General features: G+C 37.5%; 1 protein-coding gene across 1 annotated transcript in view; it reads left to right on the top strand.

Moving 5' to 3' along the window:
• eif4g3a (eukaryotic translation initiation factor 4 gamma, 3a) overlaps window positions 1–22854 on the top strand; it is a 62422-nt gene extending 39568 nt beyond the window's left edge. Inside the window, exons 14-34 of the mRNA XM_065241181.2 lie at window positions 27–151; window positions 2812–2931; window positions 3226–3372; window positions 3538–3735; window positions 5682–5828; window positions 6586–6822; window positions 10314–10418; window positions 11031–11169; window positions 11991–12103; window positions 12359–12449; window positions 13329–13449; window positions 13644–13840; window positions 15867–15982; window positions 16244–16416; window positions 16538–16663; window positions 19313–19394; window positions 19567–19665; window positions 19934–20080; window positions 20186–20267; window positions 20350–20496; window positions 21881–22854. Coding sequence (XP_065097253.1) covers window positions 27–151; window positions 2812–2931; window positions 3226–3372; window positions 3538–3735; window positions 5682–5828; window positions 6586–6822; window positions 10314–10418; window positions 11031–11169; window positions 11991–12103; window positions 12359–12449; window positions 13329–13449; window positions 13644–13840; window positions 15867–15982; window positions 16244–16416; window positions 16538–16663; window positions 19313–19394; window positions 19567–19665; window positions 19934–20080; window positions 20186–20267; window positions 20350–20496; window positions 21881–22062 — 2894 coding nt within the window. The 3' untranslated portion in view covers window positions 22063–22854. The remainder of the gene's footprint in view (window positions 1–26; window positions 152–2811; window positions 2932–3225; window positions 3373–3537; window positions 3736–5681; window positions 5829–6585; window positions 6823–10313; window positions 10419–11030; window positions 11170–11990; window positions 12104–12358; window positions 12450–13328; window positions 13450–13643; window positions 13841–15866; window positions 15983–16243; window positions 16417–16537; window positions 16664–19312; window positions 19395–19566; window positions 19666–19933; window positions 20081–20185; window positions 20268–20349; window positions 20497–21880) is intronic.
• Window positions 22855–24038: the final 1184 nt, after the last annotated feature.

Raw genomic sequence — 24038 nt, 5'->3', positions numbered from 1 at the left:
GAATACTGCAATATTTTTCACCTCAGGTCTTGTGCAGTCTAATGGCAAGAGACAGTACGACCGTGACTTTCTCTTGGGCTTTCAGTTTATGGCTGCCTGTGTACAAAAGCCAGAAGGACTGCCTCCCATCAGTGATGTGGTGCTAGACAAGGTTTTTTATTATTCTCTTGAATTATTTGTAGTATATGTTTGTAATTTTGTTGACAATTTCATGAAGTGTATTTGATCATAAAATGTGCTTATCGGTACATTAAAGTCCCAATGATATCAAAACTGACAATCTTATTTTTTATGTTATATTGCAGTGTTTACTATAAACAATTTATCTGTGTAAGTCATAGTAAAAAAAAAAACTTAATATAAAAAATAAACTTTGATAAAAATCTGGTGGCGAACATTTGCAGATGACGTCAGTTAGACGGCTCGGGAGGAGCATCTGTTACTCCGCACCCTCCAACTGTCAGCCTGCTGCCAGTTTTATTTCTGAATGAAACGCCTAGTTTTCTATATCTAATGAAAGCGCAGTGGACAACACAAGCCACGCCCACAATTTACCTCATGTGATATTCTGTTTTACTCTGAATCAAAGCATAGTGGAAAATCCGTCACAACACGGAAGTAAAGTTGATTGCTAATTTAAAGCTCCCATGAACCGAAAGTCGCAATCGACTTCCATATTGTGACTTTTTTTACACTGTGCTTTGATGGGATATAGAAAGGTAGGCGTTTACTTTCATGTTGTGAAATGTTTTAGAGTAAAACAGAATATCATGTGAGGAAAATAGTGTGCAAGGTTTGTGTTTTCACTGTGCTTTTATGGATATTGGATTAAAAAAGTCTAAGTAATGACAAGCAATGACATGAATACCAAAAGGTATTTTGATATTGCAATCAAAGTTACATTTCATTTATAAAATGACAAGGAAGATAAAAACTACTCAATTATAAACAAAGTGTGCGTTGCCTCATATTTCCATTTAAAAATGTAATGTTTATTTTGGTGGTTTTCGGCATTGGTTATACTTAAGTGGGTCGCCAAATGAAAAGTTTGGTAACCCCTGGTCTAGCTGACGTCATCAGAGAATGATCGCCACAAGAGGGCGAAAGTACATTTTATGATTTTGATTAAAGTTTATAAGGAGACATGAATAAAAAATAAGACTTACACAGATAAATTGTTTATAATAATCACTACAATATTAAATTAAAAAATAAGAGTTGTTAGTTTTGATTTCGTTGGGATTTTAAAGGAAAACACCAATGTTTTTTTAATATTTCACTATGTTCTTACCTCAATTTAGACTAATTAATACAAACATATATTTTTTCATTGCATGCACTTAATCTTTGTACAGCACGTTGTTAATGTATTAGCATTTAGCCTAGCCCCATTCATTCCTTAGGATCCAAACAGGGATGAATTTAGAAGCCACCAAACACTTCCATGTTTTTCCTTTTTAAAGACTGGCATGAAGTAGTTACACAAGTAAGTATGGTGGCACAAAATGGCAGTTTTTAAGCAGATGAAAAATGAGAACTATATTGTTGGTGGAAGAGCACTTAATTTGCTAGGTGCGCAGTAACATCATAACTCCTGACTACTCCCCCTCCCGCTCCAACCTCCATCAATATTACTGCTCCGAGGTGGAAGTGCTGCAAACTAAGTGTTTTTCCGCCATAAAATATAGTTCTCATTTTTTTTATCTGCACGTTTTATTTTGTACCACCATACTTACTCGTGTAACTACTCATGTAACAGTCTTTAAATAGGGAAAACATGAAAAAAGATTTTTTTTTATTTGTCTAAGTTGAGGTAAGAACATAGTAAAATATTGAAAAACTGTGGTGTTTCCTTTTGAAGGAATTTCATACGTGTCTTCCTGTTTTTCAGATTATTTGCAAATGTGAATAAATGTGCAAATATGAGTTCATTCGGAGTTAATAAATGTGCTGTGTGAAATCCCAAATCTTTACCAGGATTAAATACTAAAACAGGATAAAGTATGAATGATGTAAAGCATGGAACAAGATTTCTCGGTATAACATTCACCAAAGTTATCAAAACAATCCCAGGAGTTTTCCTAAAAACCTAAAAATCATTATCATCATAAGTTCCTCTTAAAATGTTTAAACCATGAAAAATCAGGCAAGAGAAAAGACTGGCCTGATTTGTAAACTTCAGCCGAATTTGCGCACTTCAGCTGTGGAACTCCCTTGAACGTGCTGTTTCCATTAAAATTGCATTACGATTATGTCATGTTTGGCAGTAAACTTAATTTAGTGTAAAGAAGATAAACGCTCTGCTCTGCTATAGATTTTTAGTCAAATCCATGCAATTGAGAAAGTTGAGTTTTGCTTATTCAGAGCTGGAATCAGTCATTTCTATACGATTTCTCAGACTTGTTTGTCTTGTATTCTTTGTACTTTCAGTTTGCCATTTCAGTTCCTAGTTTAGACTTCACTTTGCATGTGCACTCATTCACATCTGTTTCTGGATGTTATTGCTCCCTCTGTGCCTCAAAATGACTGGAATGGTAATTGTTACACACAATGTTCATATTTGAAAAACTTGGAGCTGCCCTCCGTCACAGATACTGATTTTCTCTCAGAGCTAAAGTGATGGGTAGGGTTAACAGTTTAGGTTGGGTTTAAGATGGTAGTGATTTAACATTAAGATTGGTGTATGTATAGCGGGGGGGGGGGGAGGTCTGGTGTTTCATTCATGATCCTTTGTAAGAGAGAGAGGAGAGAGAGGGAGTTTCTCACTGCGCCCCCTTCTGGTTGAATCATGGGTTAACTCTGCTGTTTCAGATTAACCAAAATAAGCTACCGCTAAGGGCTGTGGACCCCAGGCTCATTTCCAGAGGCCCTGACTTCACACCCGCTTTTGCAGACTTCGGCAGACAAATATCAGGAGGCCGTGGAGCTCCGGTAAGTTATGTAAGCTGAAAACATGCTATATTGTGATTTTAGTTATAGATGAACCGGGTTTGCTACTGTATATCAATTTTTATTAAAGGACACACATTCATTAGAAAATACCTAAATAAATATGGTTGAATATGAAAGCACTGTGGCTTTATTAAAACAGCGTTTATTTGTTTAGCCCAATTCAGGAACCAAAATTTGTTTAATGAATCAACACTTCAGTATGTGAAATAACCTAAATGTCAAGTAACTCATTCATCTTTGTTTTCTGTCTGAAAACCATCTGTCTTTCCAAAGCTTCTAAATGTGCGTCGGCTCCCACCGCGCAAGATCATCGTAAATGTTTCTGTCGATGATGTCCAGCTTAAGAAGGCGGAAAATGCCTGGAAACCAGGAATGAAGCGAGAATCCGCAGCGGATGACCCAGAGACACTGAAAACCCAGGTATGGATTCCAGTGCTATCCGGTGTGATAATTCCTTATTATCCTTAGATCTTTAAATGTGGTTAAGATAAACAAAACACTTAAGATGCAAGTTTGTCCTTAAGGAAATCCTTAAAACTCGTGTTTATTTTATCTGATGTTGAAACATGTTTTCTGGCTTTTCAGGAGTTGTTCAGGAAAGTCCGTAGCATTTTGAATAAGCTCACGCCCCAGATGTTTCACCAGCTGATGAAACAGGTGGCAGATCTGACCATTAATACAGAGGAGAGGCTCAAAGGAGTCATTGACCTTGTGTTCGAGAAGGCTATCGATGAGCCCAGCTTCTCCGTGGCCTATGCCAATATGTGTCGCTGCCTGGCTACGGTACGTCTGAGAATGAGCACGAGTACACTAGCTTTGACCGACCATGAAATATACAAAAACTAGTTTTTGCTAATTAAAGAGTCCCTATTACATTGCTGAAAAGAATGGTATTTTTTTTATTTGGTTTAATGCAATGTGTTCACGGTGTTTATGTGGTTCCGAAAACACATTATTTTGTGCTCCTCTATGCTCTGCCTTTGTGAATCTCATCGTTCTGAGAAAGCATGGCGTGAAAGATCGTTTTGGTCCTTTAAGGTAGTTGTTAACACGCTGATATATGCTCAATTGTTCATTTTTGTGATAAGTTTCATTTTAGCTAGTCATTTGGTGCTATAGAAATGGGGTTCATTGTTGTGATTGACATTTGTGATTGACAGCTTCTCTGAGCAGACTGTCAGAGCTTTAGGGGAAGATTGAAGATATAACTAACTATTAATTTTCGGTTTCTGTGTTATTTCATGCCGACAAAATAAGTTGTTTAGCAGTAAACTGTACTGACCGACCTACAGGATCTGACAGATCACGGAGTATTTCCGGTAACATTAAATGTGGGCTTTATAAGCTTATTAATAAATGTTATTAGCTAAGATAACATGACTAACGTTATTTAAAACAGACTGCATGAACTTACGATTGTTAATTTTGCTGTCCAACACATTGTGATAGAATAGTTGTTCATTTTAAATCATTTAAAAAATAGCCATACTGTTTTTTATATATACAGGGCTCAACATAAAGGACTGCCTGGTGACCCGGGGCAAGCGTGAGAGACGTTCGGGCCAGTAAAAAGTATTGTCACTTGCCCGATCGGGCCAGTGCTTCAACCTCAGCCATTAAATTATATTTTCATCAATGTGTATTATTTAACATCTTGGAAGCAGACATTTACTTGAGTAAAACCCAAAGAAAGAAACAATGCAATATTTTGCACAATTTGCTGTCAGTTTACAGGTAAAGCAGAAAAGTTAGGAGCCTTTTTTCGTTGGAACATGTCTGTTTATATTTGACTTTTGAATTATTCTTTTAAAAAAATGTGACACTGACATTTTATTATTGGGGCCAGTGAAAATTTTGGCAGGGCAAGTGTAAACCTGAACCATTGGCCCAACCGGGCCAGTATAAAAAATTATTTGCGTTGAGCCCTGTATATAGTATATTATTATATAGTGTCCTGAAATTTAAGTCTTTAGTTGTATTTGTATTTAACTTTCCTTATTGTAGCAAGCCAGTCAAATGAGACGTGGTTAAACTGGGCGTGCGTTTGGGCGGAAGTTTGATACCCCAGCTCCGTTTCCGGGCTCAACGGACGATTCTTTCTGCCCATGTCCTGGCTCCAAACTGACGTTTTTGCATAAAATGTCAGCGCCCATCGTCGTACATTTTACATTCAGTTTATTACAATGGAAGGAAGCGTCATCGCGTCATCCATCTTTTTTACAGACTATGGTTGTGATTGGCCGAATACCTCAAACGTGTTTTGGAAATGTGACGCTCTTAACCATATTAAGAAGATCAGCTCCCAACAGGGGATAATATCGTCTTTACTAACTTATCAATACGAACCCGAATCTGATACATAAAATGCTGATTTTATATCGCTTTGAGTATTTGAGACTACCTGAGCTAAATGATTATCATAATGCCTGCCTTATGTTTCAAATTGTAAATAGGCTTAACACTAGATTGAGTAGTCTTGTTCCTTTCTCTAGCCCCCAGCACATATTTCAAACGAGCACCAAATCACTTATATCAGGAAAATATCGCCTACATGTTAGCATAATTTCTGGAGGTCTGATTTGTCAGATTGTTTGGAGGGGATAAGAAGGAATCTGTATAACAAAACCCAGCTAAAATGAACAAACCACGATTGTGTTCCTTTTTTTTTTCATTGTGAATTATTCTTCAGTATATAAATGGCTTTTGTTCTTCTTCTGATCCCATTATAGCTAAAAGTGCCCACGTCGGACAAACCCAACACTTCTGTAAACTTCCGGAAGCTGCTTTTGAACCGCTGTCAGAAGGAATTTGAGAGGGACAAAGTGGATGATGTCGTACTGGAGAAGAAACAGAAAGAGCTGGATTTGGCCACATCAGTAAATATTTAATAATATTTCACTCGTTCATCTTAGTAGTGATGTACAGCTTTCATTAAGGAATACCATTTATTTGAAGAGTGTGTGAGATTTATACTTGTTATTCAATACATGCCTACATTTTAAAGGAATAGTTTGCCAAAAAATGTCATCTTTATGTCATTTCGGAAAGAACTGTTAAACAATTTGCTGGCACTCTTTGAATAAAAGCGATAGTGAGTTTGGGCTGTCGAGCTTTAAAGTGACAAGAAAAGCACAGTAAAAGTATTCTTCTGAAACTCAATTCTGTTTTTGTGCCATCTGCTGTCTGTACCCATTAAAATATGGCGTCTTTATAAGCAACAGCTTTAAAGTCAATGACATTATGACTAAGATTATAAGTAAACAGCATCTTAATCTCTGTTCTTTATACAAATCTGTTGTATGCTATCCAAAAACATAAAATATACTCTATGAGTCATTTTCCTAAGAAGGAGTGCTTTTTGTCATTTTGTAGCTTGGCAGCCCAGATAAACATTCACTTTAAACTCTTCCTTCATTGAATAAAATGGAATATGTCATAGAGTTAAGAATCACATAAGGGGGAGTAAAATATGACACATGTGACTTAAAATAAAATGGGAATATATGTTATTAGTCCTTGCAATCTCTGAGAATCAAACCCATGACCTTGGCGGTACTACAGTTGAGCTCCAGATACAAATTTCAATAAAGATGTTATTGAAGGAATGCATGTGAAACGTAAACTCTCTTTCAGCCCACAGAAAGAGAAAGATTACAGGAGGAACTAGAGGAAGCAAAGGATAAAGCCCGCAGACGCTCCACTGGAAACATTAAGTTCATCGGTGAGCTGTTCAAGCTGAAGATGTTGACAGAGCCCATCATGCATGACTGCATGGTCAAGCTGCTTAAAAACCATGACAGCGAAAGCTTGGAGTGTCTTTGTAGACTTCTCACCACCATCGGCAAAGACCTCGACTTTGAGAAAGCCAAGGTAAGTGCCATGACAGTTTATTAGACATTGTGGAGCGTATCGATTGTTTCATAAGAGCAGCGGTAAAAACCTCAATTGTGAGAAAGCTCTAAGTGCATTTGAGGCTGAATTTTGGCGTCTCTATCGAAGTAACATAATGTGACCGTATTGGAGATTGCAGGACTGTAAAGTCTCATTTTGCCTCAAATAACCCTTTGATTGTCAGCATAAAGTTCATTCAGCAGGTTTTGTAGAATGGGGCCATTTGTCTGGCCACTTTTCACACACTGATTACGGAAATTACACTAAAAATGTGTCCAGATTTGTCCGGAGATCCTTTTACTTTGGTTCATGCACATTGTCAATGATTTTTCAGAATTTGTTTTCACTGTCCTCAAAACAGGCTGATGTCTTCCATGTCCTATGAAGTCCCTCCTTCAGAAATACGTAACTAGTTCTGATTGTGTAGTTTGTTTAGTGTGTTGTGATTCGATAGCAGCTTAGCTTGCCGTTAGCTTAGTTGGTGACTGACGTATTCCTGTGGGCAGATTTAGTCAAAAAGCCGTTCTAGTGACGTCATTAAAGCAGGAAGTAGAGGGCTGTAGTCCAAACTGGCTGTTCGTTGTAGGCTTTGAAAGGCGAATTCTGTTAAAGAAAATATATCGCCTGGCAGTGAACTTTGAGCTTTATCATTTTGCAGGTATTATTTATGCTATTATAGCAACACTAACTAAAGTTTTAAAAAATAGAATCAGAAAGAACATGACCTTTAAACTCTCTGGGGTCCACTATGACATTTGTCATATTTTACGTGCATTTATTTTCTGATTTGATCATTATCTAGCGAATTATCTGCTTCTCTATTATGATGGCGAACGATCTCAGTTTACCACGGATAGTGAGGAGCTCCCTAATATCTGCTTTATTTTAGTTTGCAGACATTTCTCTTTGTGAATGTTGATCTGCATTTAAAACCCCCTTGTTGAAAAGCTGAACCATAACTTTTAGGACCGATGACAAACACATCTTCACTACGACATACCACTTGCGGCATTATTTCTGCCTTTTGTTCACACAGAACGTGTTCCGTAAATGTTACGCCAATGTTACTTCTAGGTCCCTTTTACGAAAGAAATCCTAGAATTAATAACGGGACATGTTTGCATTTATACAGACGGCACGCTGGCAATGTTATGGGAATTTTGCAGGAATCAACTGTGCGGTTTAAGAAACAGTAATACACAAGCTAATGGGACAGTTCACCCAAAAATGAAAATTCTGTTATTATTTACTCAACCTAAAGTTGTTCCAATCCTGTACAAATGATTTTGCGTCCACAGTGAACACAAAGGCAGATATTTGTAATTTAATAGTAGGAAACCATATATGGAAATCAATGATGCTCAAAACTGTTTGGTTACAAACACCTCAAAATATCTTGCTTGAAATAAATTTATACAGGTTTGTCACAACTTGAGGGTGAGTAAATGATGGCAGAATTTTCATTTTTGGGTGAACTATCCCTTTAAATTGAATGGTAAGATTGATAGGCTTATCTTCACAAATGTGACATTTAAAATTACACTCTTTGTATTTTTGTGTGCAAGATGGCAGACTGTGTCCATAGCTTTTCTAAGGCTAAGATTATAATTTAGGAATTTGTTTTGTTTATCTTGAGTAGATGCTCAAAAGCTGTCTTCTATTCAATTTAATGCCTGACCACATAATCACAGTGGTTCACTTGTTCTTCTTCGGCACCCCTCTGGTGTTTATTTGTCTTGATTTAGATGGGTTAGTAATGAATCAGTCCGATGCCCTGGAAAACAACAGTCAGCAGGCGACTACAGCTGATGCTGTAGGGTGTTAAATGGCATAGTCTTAGAGGAAGGCAAAGAGCATGGTTGAATAGGTAGCACTTATGTTAGGCAAATATCTCGAATTCAACCTAAACGTTAAGAGCACAAGATTTTCTTTAAGTGGTTTTAGGTTTTCACAATGAAGTCTTTGATGACGCGATCAGATGTTGGTAAAAGGGTGAAGCATTTTAAAGTGTCTGCGAAAGACATACAGCTCTACAAGTTTAATTTTTTATTTAAAATGTAGACATCCTGAACACCATGCAGTGTATGAAAATAGGCTATACTGTATGAGTATGTTTGCTGAATGCATGAAGAACAAGAGACTTTAGCTCTTCATTTCATGTCATAGAATGATGAAGAGCATCAGCAATATGTAATAAAAACGTCCTAAAACCAGTAAAGTCCTACAATCACAAAAAATGTTTATTTATTAGACTGCTTTGTTGAGTGCTTTTTCATCTGTTATCTACTGTCAATCTTGCCGCCATCTCTCTGTCCCTTTGCTCGTGCTTGACCGTGCAAGTTTCTTAAGGCATAGTAATGAATAGCTTATTTGCATTTTGCACGGGAATAGAATATCGGATTTAGCCAATGGAACAGTTTTAACAAGTCTGTCTACCTGATCAAGAGAGGTTACCAGGTGTAAAAAGGCCCTATAATGACTGCTGGAATGTTACGAAATTTCTTTGTTAAATAATGTAAAATAAATATAGTAAAAAGGACATTCTGTAAATGTTTGGTATTCGGCCTTCCGCTGAGTTATTCATTTTATTCAGCTTCAGCCCAGAATTTTCTTTTTGGTGCATCCCTACTTTAATGTAACCTTGCAATACAAAATAAGACATAATCAATATTAGACTTGAATAATGCTATACACACAAGCGCGCACAGCGACCGAATCCTTTCCAGCCGGGCCGGACATGCTGCAATAAAGCCTGGAGCTCAGTGTTAGGCAAAAGAGTAAATGAAAATGATTTCTGTATCTATCCGTTCTCTCTCTGACCTTGTAGCTGCTTCGGGCATCTTTCAGCTTGTCGGGCGGGAAGTAGGTTTTGTGTTTATTGACCCGGATGATTTAGGATCAGAGGAGAGATTCTGTTCTCAAATCATTGGGTCTCATTCACAAAGCATGCGTACGAACGAATTTGTTTGTGAAATGTGTGTTCGGACGTTTTAACCAACTAATCATGAATCAACAAAAAACTTTCATACTGAATTTGATTGTAAATGTATGCAAAAACGTAAGAACAACTTGGACCACACGAACGCAATAATCATAAACAAGGAAAAAGAAACCTGTATAATATATATCTGTGTTATATATTTTATATGTTTTTTCATTGTTCATGATTATTGCGAATGTGTTGTCAAAGTTGTTCTTTAAAATTAAAATTAATTTTAGTATGAAAGTTTTTATTGAATCATGATTTTTTGAAATTTGTGCGTAAACATGCCTAGTGAATGATACCCATTGTTTTTATATTTACGACAACTCCGGTTCAGGAGTGTATGATCTTACATCATCTGACATACTAGAAAAGGACCTGTCTTCATTTATTATCAATTATTTGTCAAGGAAGCTGGTTTGAAAATGGCTGTGGAGTGAAGTCTCTGTGTTTTTAATAACCGCTGCACTGTTGTGTCCTTGAATAGCCCCGTATGGATCAGTACTTCAACCAGATGGAGAAAATTGTCAAAGAGCGCAAGACGTCTTCACGGATACGGTTCATGCTACAAGATGTGATAGATCTGAGACTGGTAAGTGCCGCGAGGGATTTCGATTGGGTTTCTCTTGCGTGTGTTGAGAGAGTGCACTGATAACCATTGCCTGGTTTCAGTACAAACTAAAGGACACATTAAAAACATCTGTATTCTCCCTTTGGCTTTGCATGGATTTTAACCTATAGTAAGACCCCTTTTGCACTACAATAATAGAAATATAAAATGTAACATTTTAATCTTTCTCCTTAAGGTAAATAGTAAGAATTTTTTGTTCCTAAAACATTCGTGAGTCCCATAAAAAATGTAAACAGTTTCTGTGGCACTTTCAAAACATTGCCCTTATTTGCTTAAGCAGATCAACATGTTCTGATTCAAACAGCAGTGTTGAGTTTGGGACGGTACCATCTGTTTCATTAACCAATAGCAGTTTGGGGGTATAAAGAAGGAGTTGGAATAGTTGGGAAGCCTGTGTAGCAAACACTGTTATGTGGTTCTATGCAAGCATCATTATTTTACTTGCTCACAGGTTTAGGGGTTCCAGCATGGCATGGTGGTTTATATTGCATTTGATGTACTAGGTATACTGTACCATAAAAAGAAAACAAGTGTTTCAAAGCTCTCTCTGTTTGAATATCATTATGCACATAGCATAACTGGGTGTCCCGGAGAGCAGACCAGGGACCCAAAACCATAGAGCAGATTCATAAAGAGGCCAAGCTGGAGGAGCAGGAAGAACAAAGAAAGGTTCATCAGCAGCTTCTATCTAAAGACATCAAGAGGAGACCAGGTAAGATCAAAAACACAGCCCTCATTCAGCAAGAATATATATGGAGATGTCCAAATTCAAAAATTGGAAATGTTAAAGGAAAACACCACCGTTTTTTAATATTTTACTGTGTTCTTACCTCAACTTAGTTGAATTAATACATACCTATCTTTTTTCAATGCGTGCACTTCTAATCTTTGTACAGCGCCTTGTGACTGTGTTAGCATTTAGCCTAGCCCCATTCATTCCTATGGATCCAGACAGGGATAAATTTAGAAGCCACCAAACACTTCCATGTTTTTTTCCTATTTAAAGACATATACACGAGTAAGTATGGTGGCACAAAATAAAACTTTTGTTTGGAGCCATAGGAATAAATGGGGCTAGGCTAAATGCTAACACATTCACGAAGCGCTGTACAAAGATTAAAAGTGCACGCATTGGAAAAAGATAGGTATGTATTCATTCATCTAAGTTGAGGTAAAAACATAGTAAAATATTGAAAAACGGTGGTGTTTTCCTTTATTATAAAAACATTATTAAGAGCATGTTTGGACGGCAAGCTTTGCAAATGGCTTGTTTGTAAAGGAAAAAGCATTAATGGTTAATGCTTTTTGTTCTGTTGGGTTTGTTCATATGACCAACAGTAACATTAAATTACTTTAAACTTTATTCTTGATCGTTTTGAGTTCAATGCTAAGGGTAAGTATTGGCTTGTGGTCTTATGGCACATGATACACATACAGATGTATGATACTGTATATTCATGAAGAGTTTAAGCACTGTGCATTTGGGAATAAAGCATTTTGTGTAACATGTTGTCCTGTTGTATTTGTTTACAGAGCAGCGTGAGCAGCGTGATCAGCGCTCGCAGAGAGAAGAGACTTGGAACACAGTGCCCACCACTAAAAACAGCAGAACAATCGACCCCACCAAGATCCCCAAGATCTCCAAGGTGAAGAGATATTAACTACACATTCTGAAGCATTGTTATCATTTATACACCAGTTAATGTTTAAAATCTTTTAAATGGGAATCAGACTGTGAGAAAAGTTCAATTAAGGACATTGTGCTGCCACCTGCTGGTTGAAATATTAGTGACCAAAAGCTGTGAAAAGAAAGAACATTGACATAATAGAGCCTTTGAGGTAGTAAAAGTGCATTTAGTCTCCTCTGTGACCCCTAAATCCGAATCAATTCCACACCACAGCCTCAAATCGATGAGAAGATTCAGCTGGGTCCACGGGCTCAGATCAACTGGATAAAGGGCAGCAGTGGTGGAGCCAAAGCCAGTGACTCTGGTAAGGAGGACACTTACAAAATCTTTAAGCCAAAAGCATTGTCTGTAGTGCCTTAAAGGGACACTTCACTCTTTTTGAAAATATGCTATTCCGGCTCCCCTAGAGTTAAACATTTGATTTTTACTGTTTTGGAAACCATTCAGTTGATCTACGGGTCTGACGGTACCACTTTTAGCATAGCTTAGCATAATCCATTAAATCTGATTAGACCATTAGCATCGCGCCTAATAAATAACCAAAGAGTTTCGATAATTTTCCTATTTAAAACTTGAATCTTCTGTAGTTACATGGGGTACCAAGACCGACGGAAAATTAAAAGTTGTGATTTTCTAGGCCGATATGGCTAGGAACTATACTCTCATTCTGGCGTAATAATCAACGACTTTGCTGCGTACCATGGCTGCAGTACGCTCAATGATGTTACACAGCAACTGAAAATAGTGAAAGTAACCAAGGGGACTATTTTCGGGCGCTGCGTAATATCATTCTGCTTCCTGCAGCCATGTTACAGCAGCAAAGTCCTTGATTATTTCGCCAGAATGAGAGTATAGTTCCTTGCCATATCTGCCTAGAAAATTGCAACTTAACATTTTTCGTTGGTCTCAGTACACGATGTAACTACAGAAGAGTCAAGTTTTAAATTGGAAAAATATTGAAACTCTTTGGTCTTTTTGAGCGCGATGTTAATGGTCTAATCAGATTCAATGGATTATGCTAAGCAATGCTAAAAATGTTAACTCTAGGGGAGCTGGAAAATGAGCATATTTTCAAAAAAAAGTGGAGTGTCCCTTTAAGTGGCACGTCATTTTTGGGCCACTGTACTTAAATGATGTTTCAGATATTTGAGTTGTATATATTTTGTGTTTGTACGTGTTTTAGAGTTGACACGGTCTGCCGGAAACACCCTGAACCGTTACTCAGCGCTGCAGTCATTCACAGCTCAACCCAGCCCACCTCCAGCACAGAACGCAGAACCTGAGGCTAGACGCTCACTGGGAAGGTATATAAACATCACTGGGAAACAAAATAAAGTAGAAATCCTATATAACGCATGTAGTAAGGCACCAGCAGGACCATTTGGGTATACTGTAGTATAGAGCTTTGCCGCATATATGAAGTGTCTCATTTAAATAATGTTTTTATTTATCTAATGATCTTTCACTGTGTTGAATTTCACGTGTCTGTTTGTATCAGCCGAGGCAATGCCGGTCGTGAACGCAGTGAAAAGCCTTTGAGTTTGGGGCCGTCACGAGCAGGGCCATATAGCAGAAGTAGCAGCACCAAAGAGCCAACAGACAACATGACCCCCGAAGAAACACCCAACTCACAACACAAAGCCAGCATCTCAGAGGACAAAAATGAAATTGAAAACAGCAAAGCCACAGAGATGGGTAGGGATGGACACACACTTTATTCCTCAGTCCTTCATTGAAAATGAATTATAGCCGCATGTGTGCTTAAAATTACTTCATTACATTTAAAACATGTTGATCTCAATATATATTTTCAGGGTTCCCGCGGGGTCTTAAAAAGCCTTAAAAGCATTGAATTTATGAATTTGGAAATAATACCTTAAAAAGACTTAAAAAAGTCTTAAATTTTGATGTCTGGGTCTTAAAAATTGTGCTGTATTTAACTTCTCCATATTGTATTTTTCCTTAAAAGTTTCTTTGTCAACCACATTTTGATTAAATCAGGGATGCAAACACATCGCTTTTAAGCGCCTGCGCCTTTTTATTATTAATGGCATTTTGGTTGCGAGCACATCGTGTCTCTCCCGATGAGTCTGCTGTACGTTCACATGCTCTCTCTTTCTCGATGAATTGGGTGCGACATGAAGCGAGTTCAGCGTAACATGTTTCTGAACTTGAGCAGAGTTGTATTCATAGAGGTTTTCACGGAGGACCGGGTCCGATTAACATTATGTGTAAAACCCGAGTCGATAGGAAAACGGCCGTGATCAAGGTCAGTCAGCGCTAATGTTCACGTGCAGTTTCAAGCTGCGTGCCTCCGTTTCTATTGCGATAACAACTGGCTTGGTTTGAAAGTCACGACCACGCGCTGCACTTTCTTTCTCCGTCCCTTTGTTTAATAATATTCTTATTAATGAACCATCTTTTTATATCTAAAAAGTTTGCTCAAAGATCACAAAGATGGTAGCAAAAAAGCAATGTGAATGTTAATTAAGCCCATTGCACGAGCAAAGCTCAAGCTGACTCTAGATATAAAAAACGCAAAGCTCTAATATAAAGTCACCAGTCACTGGGACAGCAAGTAGACTTTTGAATCTAAAATAATAAGTGGATAAAGCTCTTTTAATCTGCAAGAGAGGAATCAAAAGAGGCACTTTTACTGCTTCTGCTCTATCTAAAAAAGGAAAGAAAACTACATAAACCATAACACACCGATTACATTTATAATCTCTAGACCTGCACTTTCTATCATTAATATACTATACATATTATTGTATTCAAAAGAGTTTGATAAAAGGGGTCATCTACACAAGTATTGCTTCATATGTCAGTGCAAAAACAGTAAAGTGTTTTGTGATGCTTTGACAAACATTGTCAGCTTTGTTCATTTATGGTTGGATTTATTAAATATAATGTGAAATTAATATAAATGAATGCAGCCAGATGGAAGGCCCTGGATACGTTGCAGGAGGTGGCCAGGAAGAAGAGGAAGAAGGAGTAAAGCAAGAAGAAGTGCTAGATAGTTCAATAAGAGTTTTGGTTTAACATAAAAAATGAAATTGAATATTCCAAATTAATGTCGGCGTCTTTTGATTTTCGAATTTCATTTTTCTCTATATACCTAGGTTGGTAGGGATGGCAGGGGTCTGTGGCAATGTAGCCTAAATATCTGGATATTTGCCTGGGTGTGAGGGCTTAGATTACCTTTCTCTTTTTTGAACATACATGTGTTTGCATCTCTGTTTGTTTAATAAAGTAGTATAAATAAAGAGTGGCGGATCCAATAATTGAGAACGCAACACAGTCCCGGGTCACAGTACAAAATACTGCGAACACGTGATACCTTCAGTAAATGAAGATCACCACAATCATAGACTGCAACACAACACAGCAACAGGCAAAGGAGAAGTGGGAAAAATCAAAGAAAATCTCAGAAATTCCTTAACAACTTAACATTGTTTGGCAAACTTTCTTGTGGCCTACTGAAAAAAAATTTTCACACTTGCTTGGCTTATAATCTTTTTACCCATTTCACATTTTGGAAAAATAAATGAACACAAGTTTAAGTATTTTAGTTTTTCTTTGCTGGTAGGGACGTGAAATGGGTATTAATTTTTTATATAAATGGTCTTAAAAAGGTCTTAAAAAGACTTGAATTTAACTTGAAGAAACCTGTAGGAACCCTGATTTTAATATTAAGCTCCTGCACTGTTTTCCTCAAAAGTGAAACCAGATACGCTTGTCAGCCCCGCTTCAGAGAAGCCTATCCTGTCTGAAGAGACAGTGGAGAGGAAGTCTAAGTCCATCATTGATGAGTTTCTGCACATTAATGACTATAAGGTAAATCACCCTGTTAAACTATGATCGACTATTCCAGTTTAGAGGTGTTCAGATCTGGGCTTTGTGCAGTCTTTGTCCAACTTATTACCCTTTGACTTTACATATGCACTTGCAGACATTTGCATTTATGCATTTGGCAAAGAGACTTACAGTGCATTCAGATTATACATTTTAGCAGTATGTGTGTTCCCTGGGAATCGAGCATGCAATAGAGCAATATAGTATAGCTGTATCAGTTGTGTAATGTTTGTGTGTCTACAGGAAGCGGTGCAGTGTGTAATGGAAATGGACCAGCCATCTCTGATGTGTGTGTTTGTGCGTGTGGGTCTGGAGTGCACACTAGAACGCAGTCAGATAGCCAGAGAGCACATGGGACTGCTGTACTATCAACTAATTCAGAAGGGAATCATGCCCCATTCTCAATTATACAAAGGGTAAGTGTATACGCACACACACACACACACACACACACACAGGTTTTCTTAAGATTTATTATTCATTCTTTATAAATGAACTGTAATTAAAGGTACTAAATGGTTGGTTTTTGCTCTGTAGGTTTTCAGAGATGTTGGAGCAGGCTGATGATATGGCCATAGATATTCCCTTCATCTGGCTTTACCTAGCTGAGCTGCTCAGCCCTCTGTTAAGAGAGGGAGGAATTGCAATGATGGATCTGTTCAGGTCAGAATCTTTCTGCTCATGTAAACACTCAGGAAGAGACATTCCACCCCAAATGTCCCATGAAGATATTTCCTACTGTAAAAAAAAAAAATGTGAACGGATAAAGTAAAATTGCAACCAAAATTGGCCAGAAATTGCCTACATACTTTGTTTTCCTTGTGGATTTCCCATTCAAGTTTAGTTTTATGTAAAAGCTTACTAGTTCCCCCACACTTTATTTGGACTTTGTCCGTGATCGGGAAGTCGCGATCGACTTTACTTCCGAGTTGTGCCGTTTTTCCGAGTGAAACATAATATATCACGCAAGGAAAATAGTGGGCGTGGCTTGTGTTTCCACTGTGCATTGATTGGATATTGGATTGGATTCTTCATTTAGAAACCTAGCTGGCAGCAGACTGACAGTTGGAGGGGGCGAAGTTAACTGATGCTCCCGCTGAAGGCCCTGTCCCAAATGGCACACTTCATGTGGACTTTCGGTCTCATGGCCTTAAATTGCTCATTCCTGTTTAGTCTACGAGTCCGTAGGGTGTCCATCTGTCATTTTTTTATGTTCCGAAGTGTGCTCATCAGCACCCCCTTTGCACCCTTAATGCGGTCTTTGGCGAAGCTTGCACTGCTGCAGGCTTCACGCACTTTACCAACCCAGAAGTCCTTGCGAAAGCGCAATCAGACGAATCAGATGACGGATGGGAGGAGTTCGCACTGATGCGCAACTTTTCTTTCCATTCCTGGCGTGACGCTCGAGTCTGTCCCAAAATACGACTCCGGTGCGCACGCGTGGACTCGCGTCAAGGGTCCCTAAGGTCTGCACTACATGATGTAATCAAAGTGTGGACTCTGAAGAAGTTCACAAGTCCAGAGTGTGCCATTTAGAACAGGGCGTTAAAGGGATAGTTCGGCCAAAAATGATATTAAACCCATGATTTACTCACCCCCCAAGCTGTCCGAGTTGCATATGTCCATTATTTTTCAGACAAACACATTTTCAGTTATTTTAGAAAATGTTTTAGATCTTTCAGTTGATTAAATGTAATGTTACGGGGTCCACGACCTTCAAGTCCAAAAAATGTGCGTCCATCCTTCACAAAATAAATCCAAACAGCTCCAGGATGATAAATAAAGGTCTTCTGAGAGTAATTCGTGCAGTGCTGTTGTAGAAATATCCATATTTAAAACTCTATAAACGAAAATAACTACCTTCCGGTAGCGCCGCCATCTTAGACTCCTCTGTATTCAGGAGAGAGTATTAGCGTAGTGTACGCACTTTTCTTAGTGACGTATGACAAATTGGAGGGCGGGGGCACAGAGCAGCAGCAGAGAAACGTCCGCACAAGTCGTAAAGCTCTGATCGTGAATGCGGACGCGACTAAGATGACGGCATTACCAGATATGAGTTAATTTCGTTTATATAGTTTTAAATGTGGATATTTCTACAACGAAACTGCGCGGATTACCCTCTGAAGGCCTTTGTTTATCATCGTGGCGCCGTTTGGATTTATTTTGTGAAGGATGGATGCACATTTTTTGGACTTGAAGGTCGTGGACCCCATAACTTCACATTTGATCAACTGAAAGATCAAAAACATTTTCTAAAATAACTGAAAATGTCATCGTCTGAAAAATGATGGACATATGCATCTCGGACGGCTTCGGGGTGAGTAAATCATGGGTTTAATTTCATTTTTGACCGAACTTTCCCTTTAATTCATATTTAGTTTCAGGCTGCAATTCGCTGCATTTCCAAGATAGTACGATGTGAGGGTTTAATGAAATAATAATAATCATTTGCAGATTTTGAAGTTTATGAGGACATATGATTTTTTTAAATGAATTAATTATACGGATAATTAGTTTTTGATAAACACTGCAATATTACATAAAAAATAACAATTGTTCATTTTGATATCATTGGAACTTCAAATGCAATTTTCTCAATATTTTGCTTTTTTCGCCAGATGTTCAGATCATTGTATCTCGACCAAATATCTCGACCAAGCTTACTTATTTACCTTTGGGATAATATATAAATCTCAATTTCAATAAATTTACCTTTACGGCCCTTTGTGGTCCTGAGTCACATTTATAGGTTTGTGTGTTTTAGGGTGGATTCTCTCTTTAATTGAATAATTTAGGAAATGCATGTACTGTTAAAGCTTCAGTACCACATTGAGATCTACTAAGACCGATTGCTTACTGTTGTAAGATTTATTTCTATGGCTTTCTAGAGAATTATGAAGACCCCCATTAAATCAAAATGTGGGTTTAACTCCATCAACTGTATATGCTAGTGTGCGTTAGCAAGAAAAACTTTTAGAAATTTTGAGAGCATGCCTGTGAAATCAAATCTGAAGTCTCACAATCTAATTTTGAGTTTTAGAGCCTCAGACTGCACAGTCAAAACTTTAGACAACATGACTTAAAAAAAATTTAGTTTCAACATGACTTTTGCATGCAAATCAAACCTCCTGTGGTGTCTGCAATAAATGAAACACTTGCATATAAATAAATAAACACTCAGTGTATGAGTTCTCACCAGTACTGGAGCTTTAACAGTTTGCCGGTGCACAGTAGATGCAGTGATTCCAGGCTCTCACAGCTGTCACAGTCGTTCAGTTTAGCATCTAATGAAGATTTGTTTTGTTTCTGCAGTGAGTTAAGTAAACCGCTACTCCCCGCGGGAAGAGCTGCCATCTTATTTTCTGAAATACTGCACCTACTATGCAAACAAATGGTAAGATTAACTTTTGTAGACATATGGTGTCTTTAGAACGAGTTGATCACGATTCAGTCGTCATCAAGGGCTTAAAGGCCTCTTCTGCATGATGCTGTCACAAATGATCTTTTTTCACACACAAACTCAACTGAGTCTGTAACAAGCAGCTTTATTTATTGTTTTTCTAAAGAGCCATAGGAAAGTTGGAGACTTGTGGAGAGACTCTGGGCTAAACTGGGCCGACTTCCTGCCTGAAGGAGAAGATCTTACAGCTTTCATCTCACAGCAGGTGAGCAGACACTAATGTAGTTTCAGCAACCGCAAGAGCGAGCTGAATCCACACAGCACAATTATTAGATGATTTTCGTCATTGTTGCATTACCAAATCGTGCAGTTAGGATGACATGACGGTGAGTGAATTATTTGAAAATTTATTTTATGTTTGGGTGAATCCACAAGATTAGATATATACTGACTTAAAGAAACGTTTAGGACACCAATTGATATACAAAGATTGCACATTCAGTCAGTTCTGTTTGGGGCTTTTTTCTGTACAGAAGTTAGAGTTCACATTGTCGGACAGCTCCACCATCTCCCCGGCCCTGGATAAGATCAGCTTGACCCCTGAGGAGCTCCTCAAACAACTTGAAAACCTCTTGTTGGAAGACATGAACAATGATGAGCAGATCTTTGACTGGATTGAGGTGAGGCTGAGCACACATACATCAACTGCAGACCAACCAAAACTTTTAAAACATTTTAAGTTAAAATATATAGAAAATACATTTTATAAGTTGCTTTTTTTCCAGGCGAATTTGGATGAATCTCAGATGAGTTCCTCTTTGTTTTTGAGGGCTTTAATGACAGCCGTATGTAAGGCAGCAGTTAAAGGTGAGAAATCTTGCTTGGATTTGATCGGAAAACTGTTTAATTGAATGACTTCATATTTATTCTTTATTTTTCTTTCATTCAGATGAGAGCACTTCCTGTAGAGTGGACACCGCTATCATCCAGAGACGCTTACCTATATTACACAAATACTTTAATTCGGACACCGAGCGACAGCTGCAGGCCCTTTACGCTCTTCAGGATTTGATCGTCGCCTTGGATCAACCACCCAGTGTGTAGATTTCTTTGCAAATTCTGAACATTTTAAAGGTCCCGTTCTTTCTGTGTTTTTGAAGCTTTGAATGTGTTTACAGTGCGCAATATAAAATGTGTTCATGTTTCATGTGTAAAAAAACACAGTATTTTTCACACAATTTACTTAACTGTCCTCAAAACGTGCTAATGTCTTCCTTGTTTTATGAAGTCCCTCCTTCAGAAATACGAATGGAGTTCTGATTGTGTAGTTTGTTTAGTGTGTTGTGATTCGATAGCAGCTTAGCTTGCCGTTAGCTTAGCTGATGACTGCCGTATTCCTGTGGGCGGAGTTTAGTCAAAAAACTGTTCTTCTGACGTCATTAAAGCTGGAAGTAGAGGGCTGTAGTCCAAACTGGATGTTCACTTTAAGCTTTAAAAGGCGAATTCTGTTAAAAAAATATATCGCCTGGCAGTAAACTTTGAGCTTTATCATTTTACAGATATTATTTATGCTATTATAGCAACATTACACACTAACTAGTGGGATCAGAAAGAACGTGACCTTTAAGTTGGCATGACAGGAAAGCCAAAAATTTTATTAACCATTGTCTATGGCTGCCACAATGATTAAATAATTGTCTCATCGCGATTGTTTGACTCATCGCGATGATTTCAGATCACCGCAATGATTGCACATCTCTCTAAAAACACAAGGGGGAGCTGCAGCTCCTGTATAAACGAGGCAGTATCAGATGGCACTCCTTAACTGACAGTGTAACGGGATACATTGCAAAGCCATTAAAAAATTACAGTTACAACTCTAAATTGAGGGAAATGAAGGATGCTATTGATAAGGATCTGTAAGAAATATATATTTTTGCAGGCACTACAGACAATGTGGTCCAGTAATAATATAACATAAGTAGGATTTGCTAATATTTAAGGCCTGTTCTGGTATAGTCCGTTTATTTTTATTGCATTTTTATTTTTAGTTATTCATTAAATAATTACTTTTAAATATGTGTTATGTGAATTAATATTTACTGGCAGGTAAACCTTGCAAAATATTTAATTTATATAATTACAACAATGTGAGAAAAATATTGCATGAACAAACCAAACCAAAAAAAATATGAGAATTAAATGTCAATAAAACATAAAATTAATTGTCATAATTGTCTCAATTTATTAGGCAATTAACCGTCAGCCAAATTTCATAATCGTGACAGCCCTACCATTGGCATTTTAGAAATGTACTTTTTGCAGTTAGGGATAGTAAATAAAAATTGTTTTTTGTGCTTGTATTGTTTAATGTCTTTGTCTTCTGTGTCACATCTCATTTGCTTCTCTGCTTACCAGAGATGACTAGGATTTCTCAAATAATTTCTAGGACTCTAAATGTCAGTGTCTTTTATCTGCAGATCTGCTCCGAATGTTCTTTGACTGCCTTTACGATGAGGATGTTATTTCAGAGGATGCTTTCTACAAATGGGAAACAAGTAAAGACCCAGCGGAGCAGCAGGGAAAAGGTGTGGCACTAAAGTCAGTCACCGCCTTCTTCACCTGGTTACGTGAGGCGGAGGAGGAGTCTGAGGATAATTGACATAAACAGACAACCGATGCCAGGAGGCGTCCTACTGACACAGACATTGAACTCAACGCAGACTATAGACTTCCACATATACAGGAACGGCCAGAGTCCTCCACGTTATGACTTTTAAACACTTGGCCCATTTTGAGCTGGAACTCTCGACAACAGGAGCGAACAATAAATACTTGTATCATATATATAGAAAATATTTTTGTTTTAAAGTTTGACATTTTTGCTTTTGTTACTTCTAAATGAAGAGACTTAAAGATAGGTTCTGAACTCTTAATTTATTATTTTTTTTAAAGGCTGCAAATATGGAGTTCTATTTAACATTTGCAGGCAGGAAGAACATTGATAGAAATAACAGATTAAACATGTATCATAACAACAATAATAATTTTGTTTAAATGTCTAAAGCAGCCACCCTGGATTTCATGTGATTCATCTTAAACAGGGTAAAGATTTCCCCTCTGCAAAAAATAAACATTAGACCTTGGCAGATGGGGATGGCTGATCCAGGATGGAGACGGCCAATGCTGTCTTTTTTAGGCTATCAGAAGAACCATGGCTTGCTTAATGACCTTTCCAGATAACAAGAATAAAAATAAATATGCATCCTGAAAAAATAAAAAGAATTCAGATACCTTGTGATCAAAATCAACTACCTGTATGCATTGAAAGGGAAATGCAAATAATGAATGCAAGTCATGACATTTCCAGGATTGTTCAGTGTTCGTGTATTGAAGACCTGCCGAGGAAATGTAAAGCTTGTAAATAAAGACAGAAATGACATTTAAAACAAAACAGCATCAAGTTCATCTATGAGAATATTTTCATCAGTGCAACATGTGTGAAACAGCTCATCTGTTTTTATACCATGTATTAAAGGACACACGTTACTTTTACAGCAGGGATAATATTATATTCTGAAAAAAGGGTAATAGGGAAATATTTAAATTCTAGTATTTTGAACAAATCGATTTTAACCTCTTGAAAAGCACCCCTCTCTCGCCCAAACCATGAAAAGACCTACTTTCACTAAAAGGATTGTTTTTACTGAACCATTTTGATTTATAGTATACACATAACTATATATCATATATTATAGGTATCAGGGTTGGCTTGATAATTACAGACAGGTGTGTTGGAGCTGGGTTGGACCTGAAGTCTGCAGGATGGTAACTCACCAGGAGCAGGATTAGAGACGCCTGGTCTAGATACTCTTAATTTACTTTTTAAAGGCTGCAAATATGGAGTTCTATTTAACGTTTGCAGACAAGAAGAACATTGATAGAAATAACTGAATAAACATGTATCATAACAACAATGAATTTGTTTAATTGTGTAAGCACCCCCCCCCCCCCCTGGATTTCATGTGATTCACCTTAAACAGGGTAAAGATTTCCCCTCGGCAAAAAATAAATAACAGGCCTTGGCAAAAGTCCAGAGGTCCAGAGACGGCTGTCTTTTTTCAGGCTGTCATAGGAACCACACCTGCTTTTGGCATGCTAAATTAACTTTCCAAATATCAAGAAAAACAATAAGTATGCATCCTGAAAAAATAATAATAATTTAGATACCTTATGATCAAAATACCTGTAAGGTGAAATGCAAGCAATAAATGCAAATCAGAACATTTTTGTTCAGTGTTCGTGTATTAAAGACCTGTAGAGGAAATAAAGCCTAATGCTTGTAAATAAAACAGAAATGACATTTAAACAAAACAGCATCAAGTTTTAACATCAAGCAATCTTAAATAATTTTTTCATCAAAGCACTTATCTGTCTCCTCTTTGCAACATGTGAATCTTGAGCAGTTTATCTGTTGTTATACCCTGTATTAATGGACACACCTTACATTAAACATCAGTTATAATTGTATTATGTTAAACGCCAATAGGGAAATATTTAAATGGTTTTATTTTGTCTAGGTGCATTCAAAAATGCACATAAACATATTCATTAACATTATTCTATATGGTGTCCAAG

The sequence above is a fragment of the Paramisgurnus dabryanus genome, chromosome 14, assembly GCF_030506205.2.
Source record: "Paramisgurnus dabryanus chromosome 14, PD_genome_1.1, whole genome shotgun sequence".
In the NCBI taxonomy this organism is placed as follows: domain Eukaryota; kingdom Metazoa; phylum Chordata; class Actinopteri; order Cypriniformes; family Cobitidae; genus Paramisgurnus; species Paramisgurnus dabryanus.
This window is presented reverse-complemented; position numbering and strand designations above follow the sequence as displayed.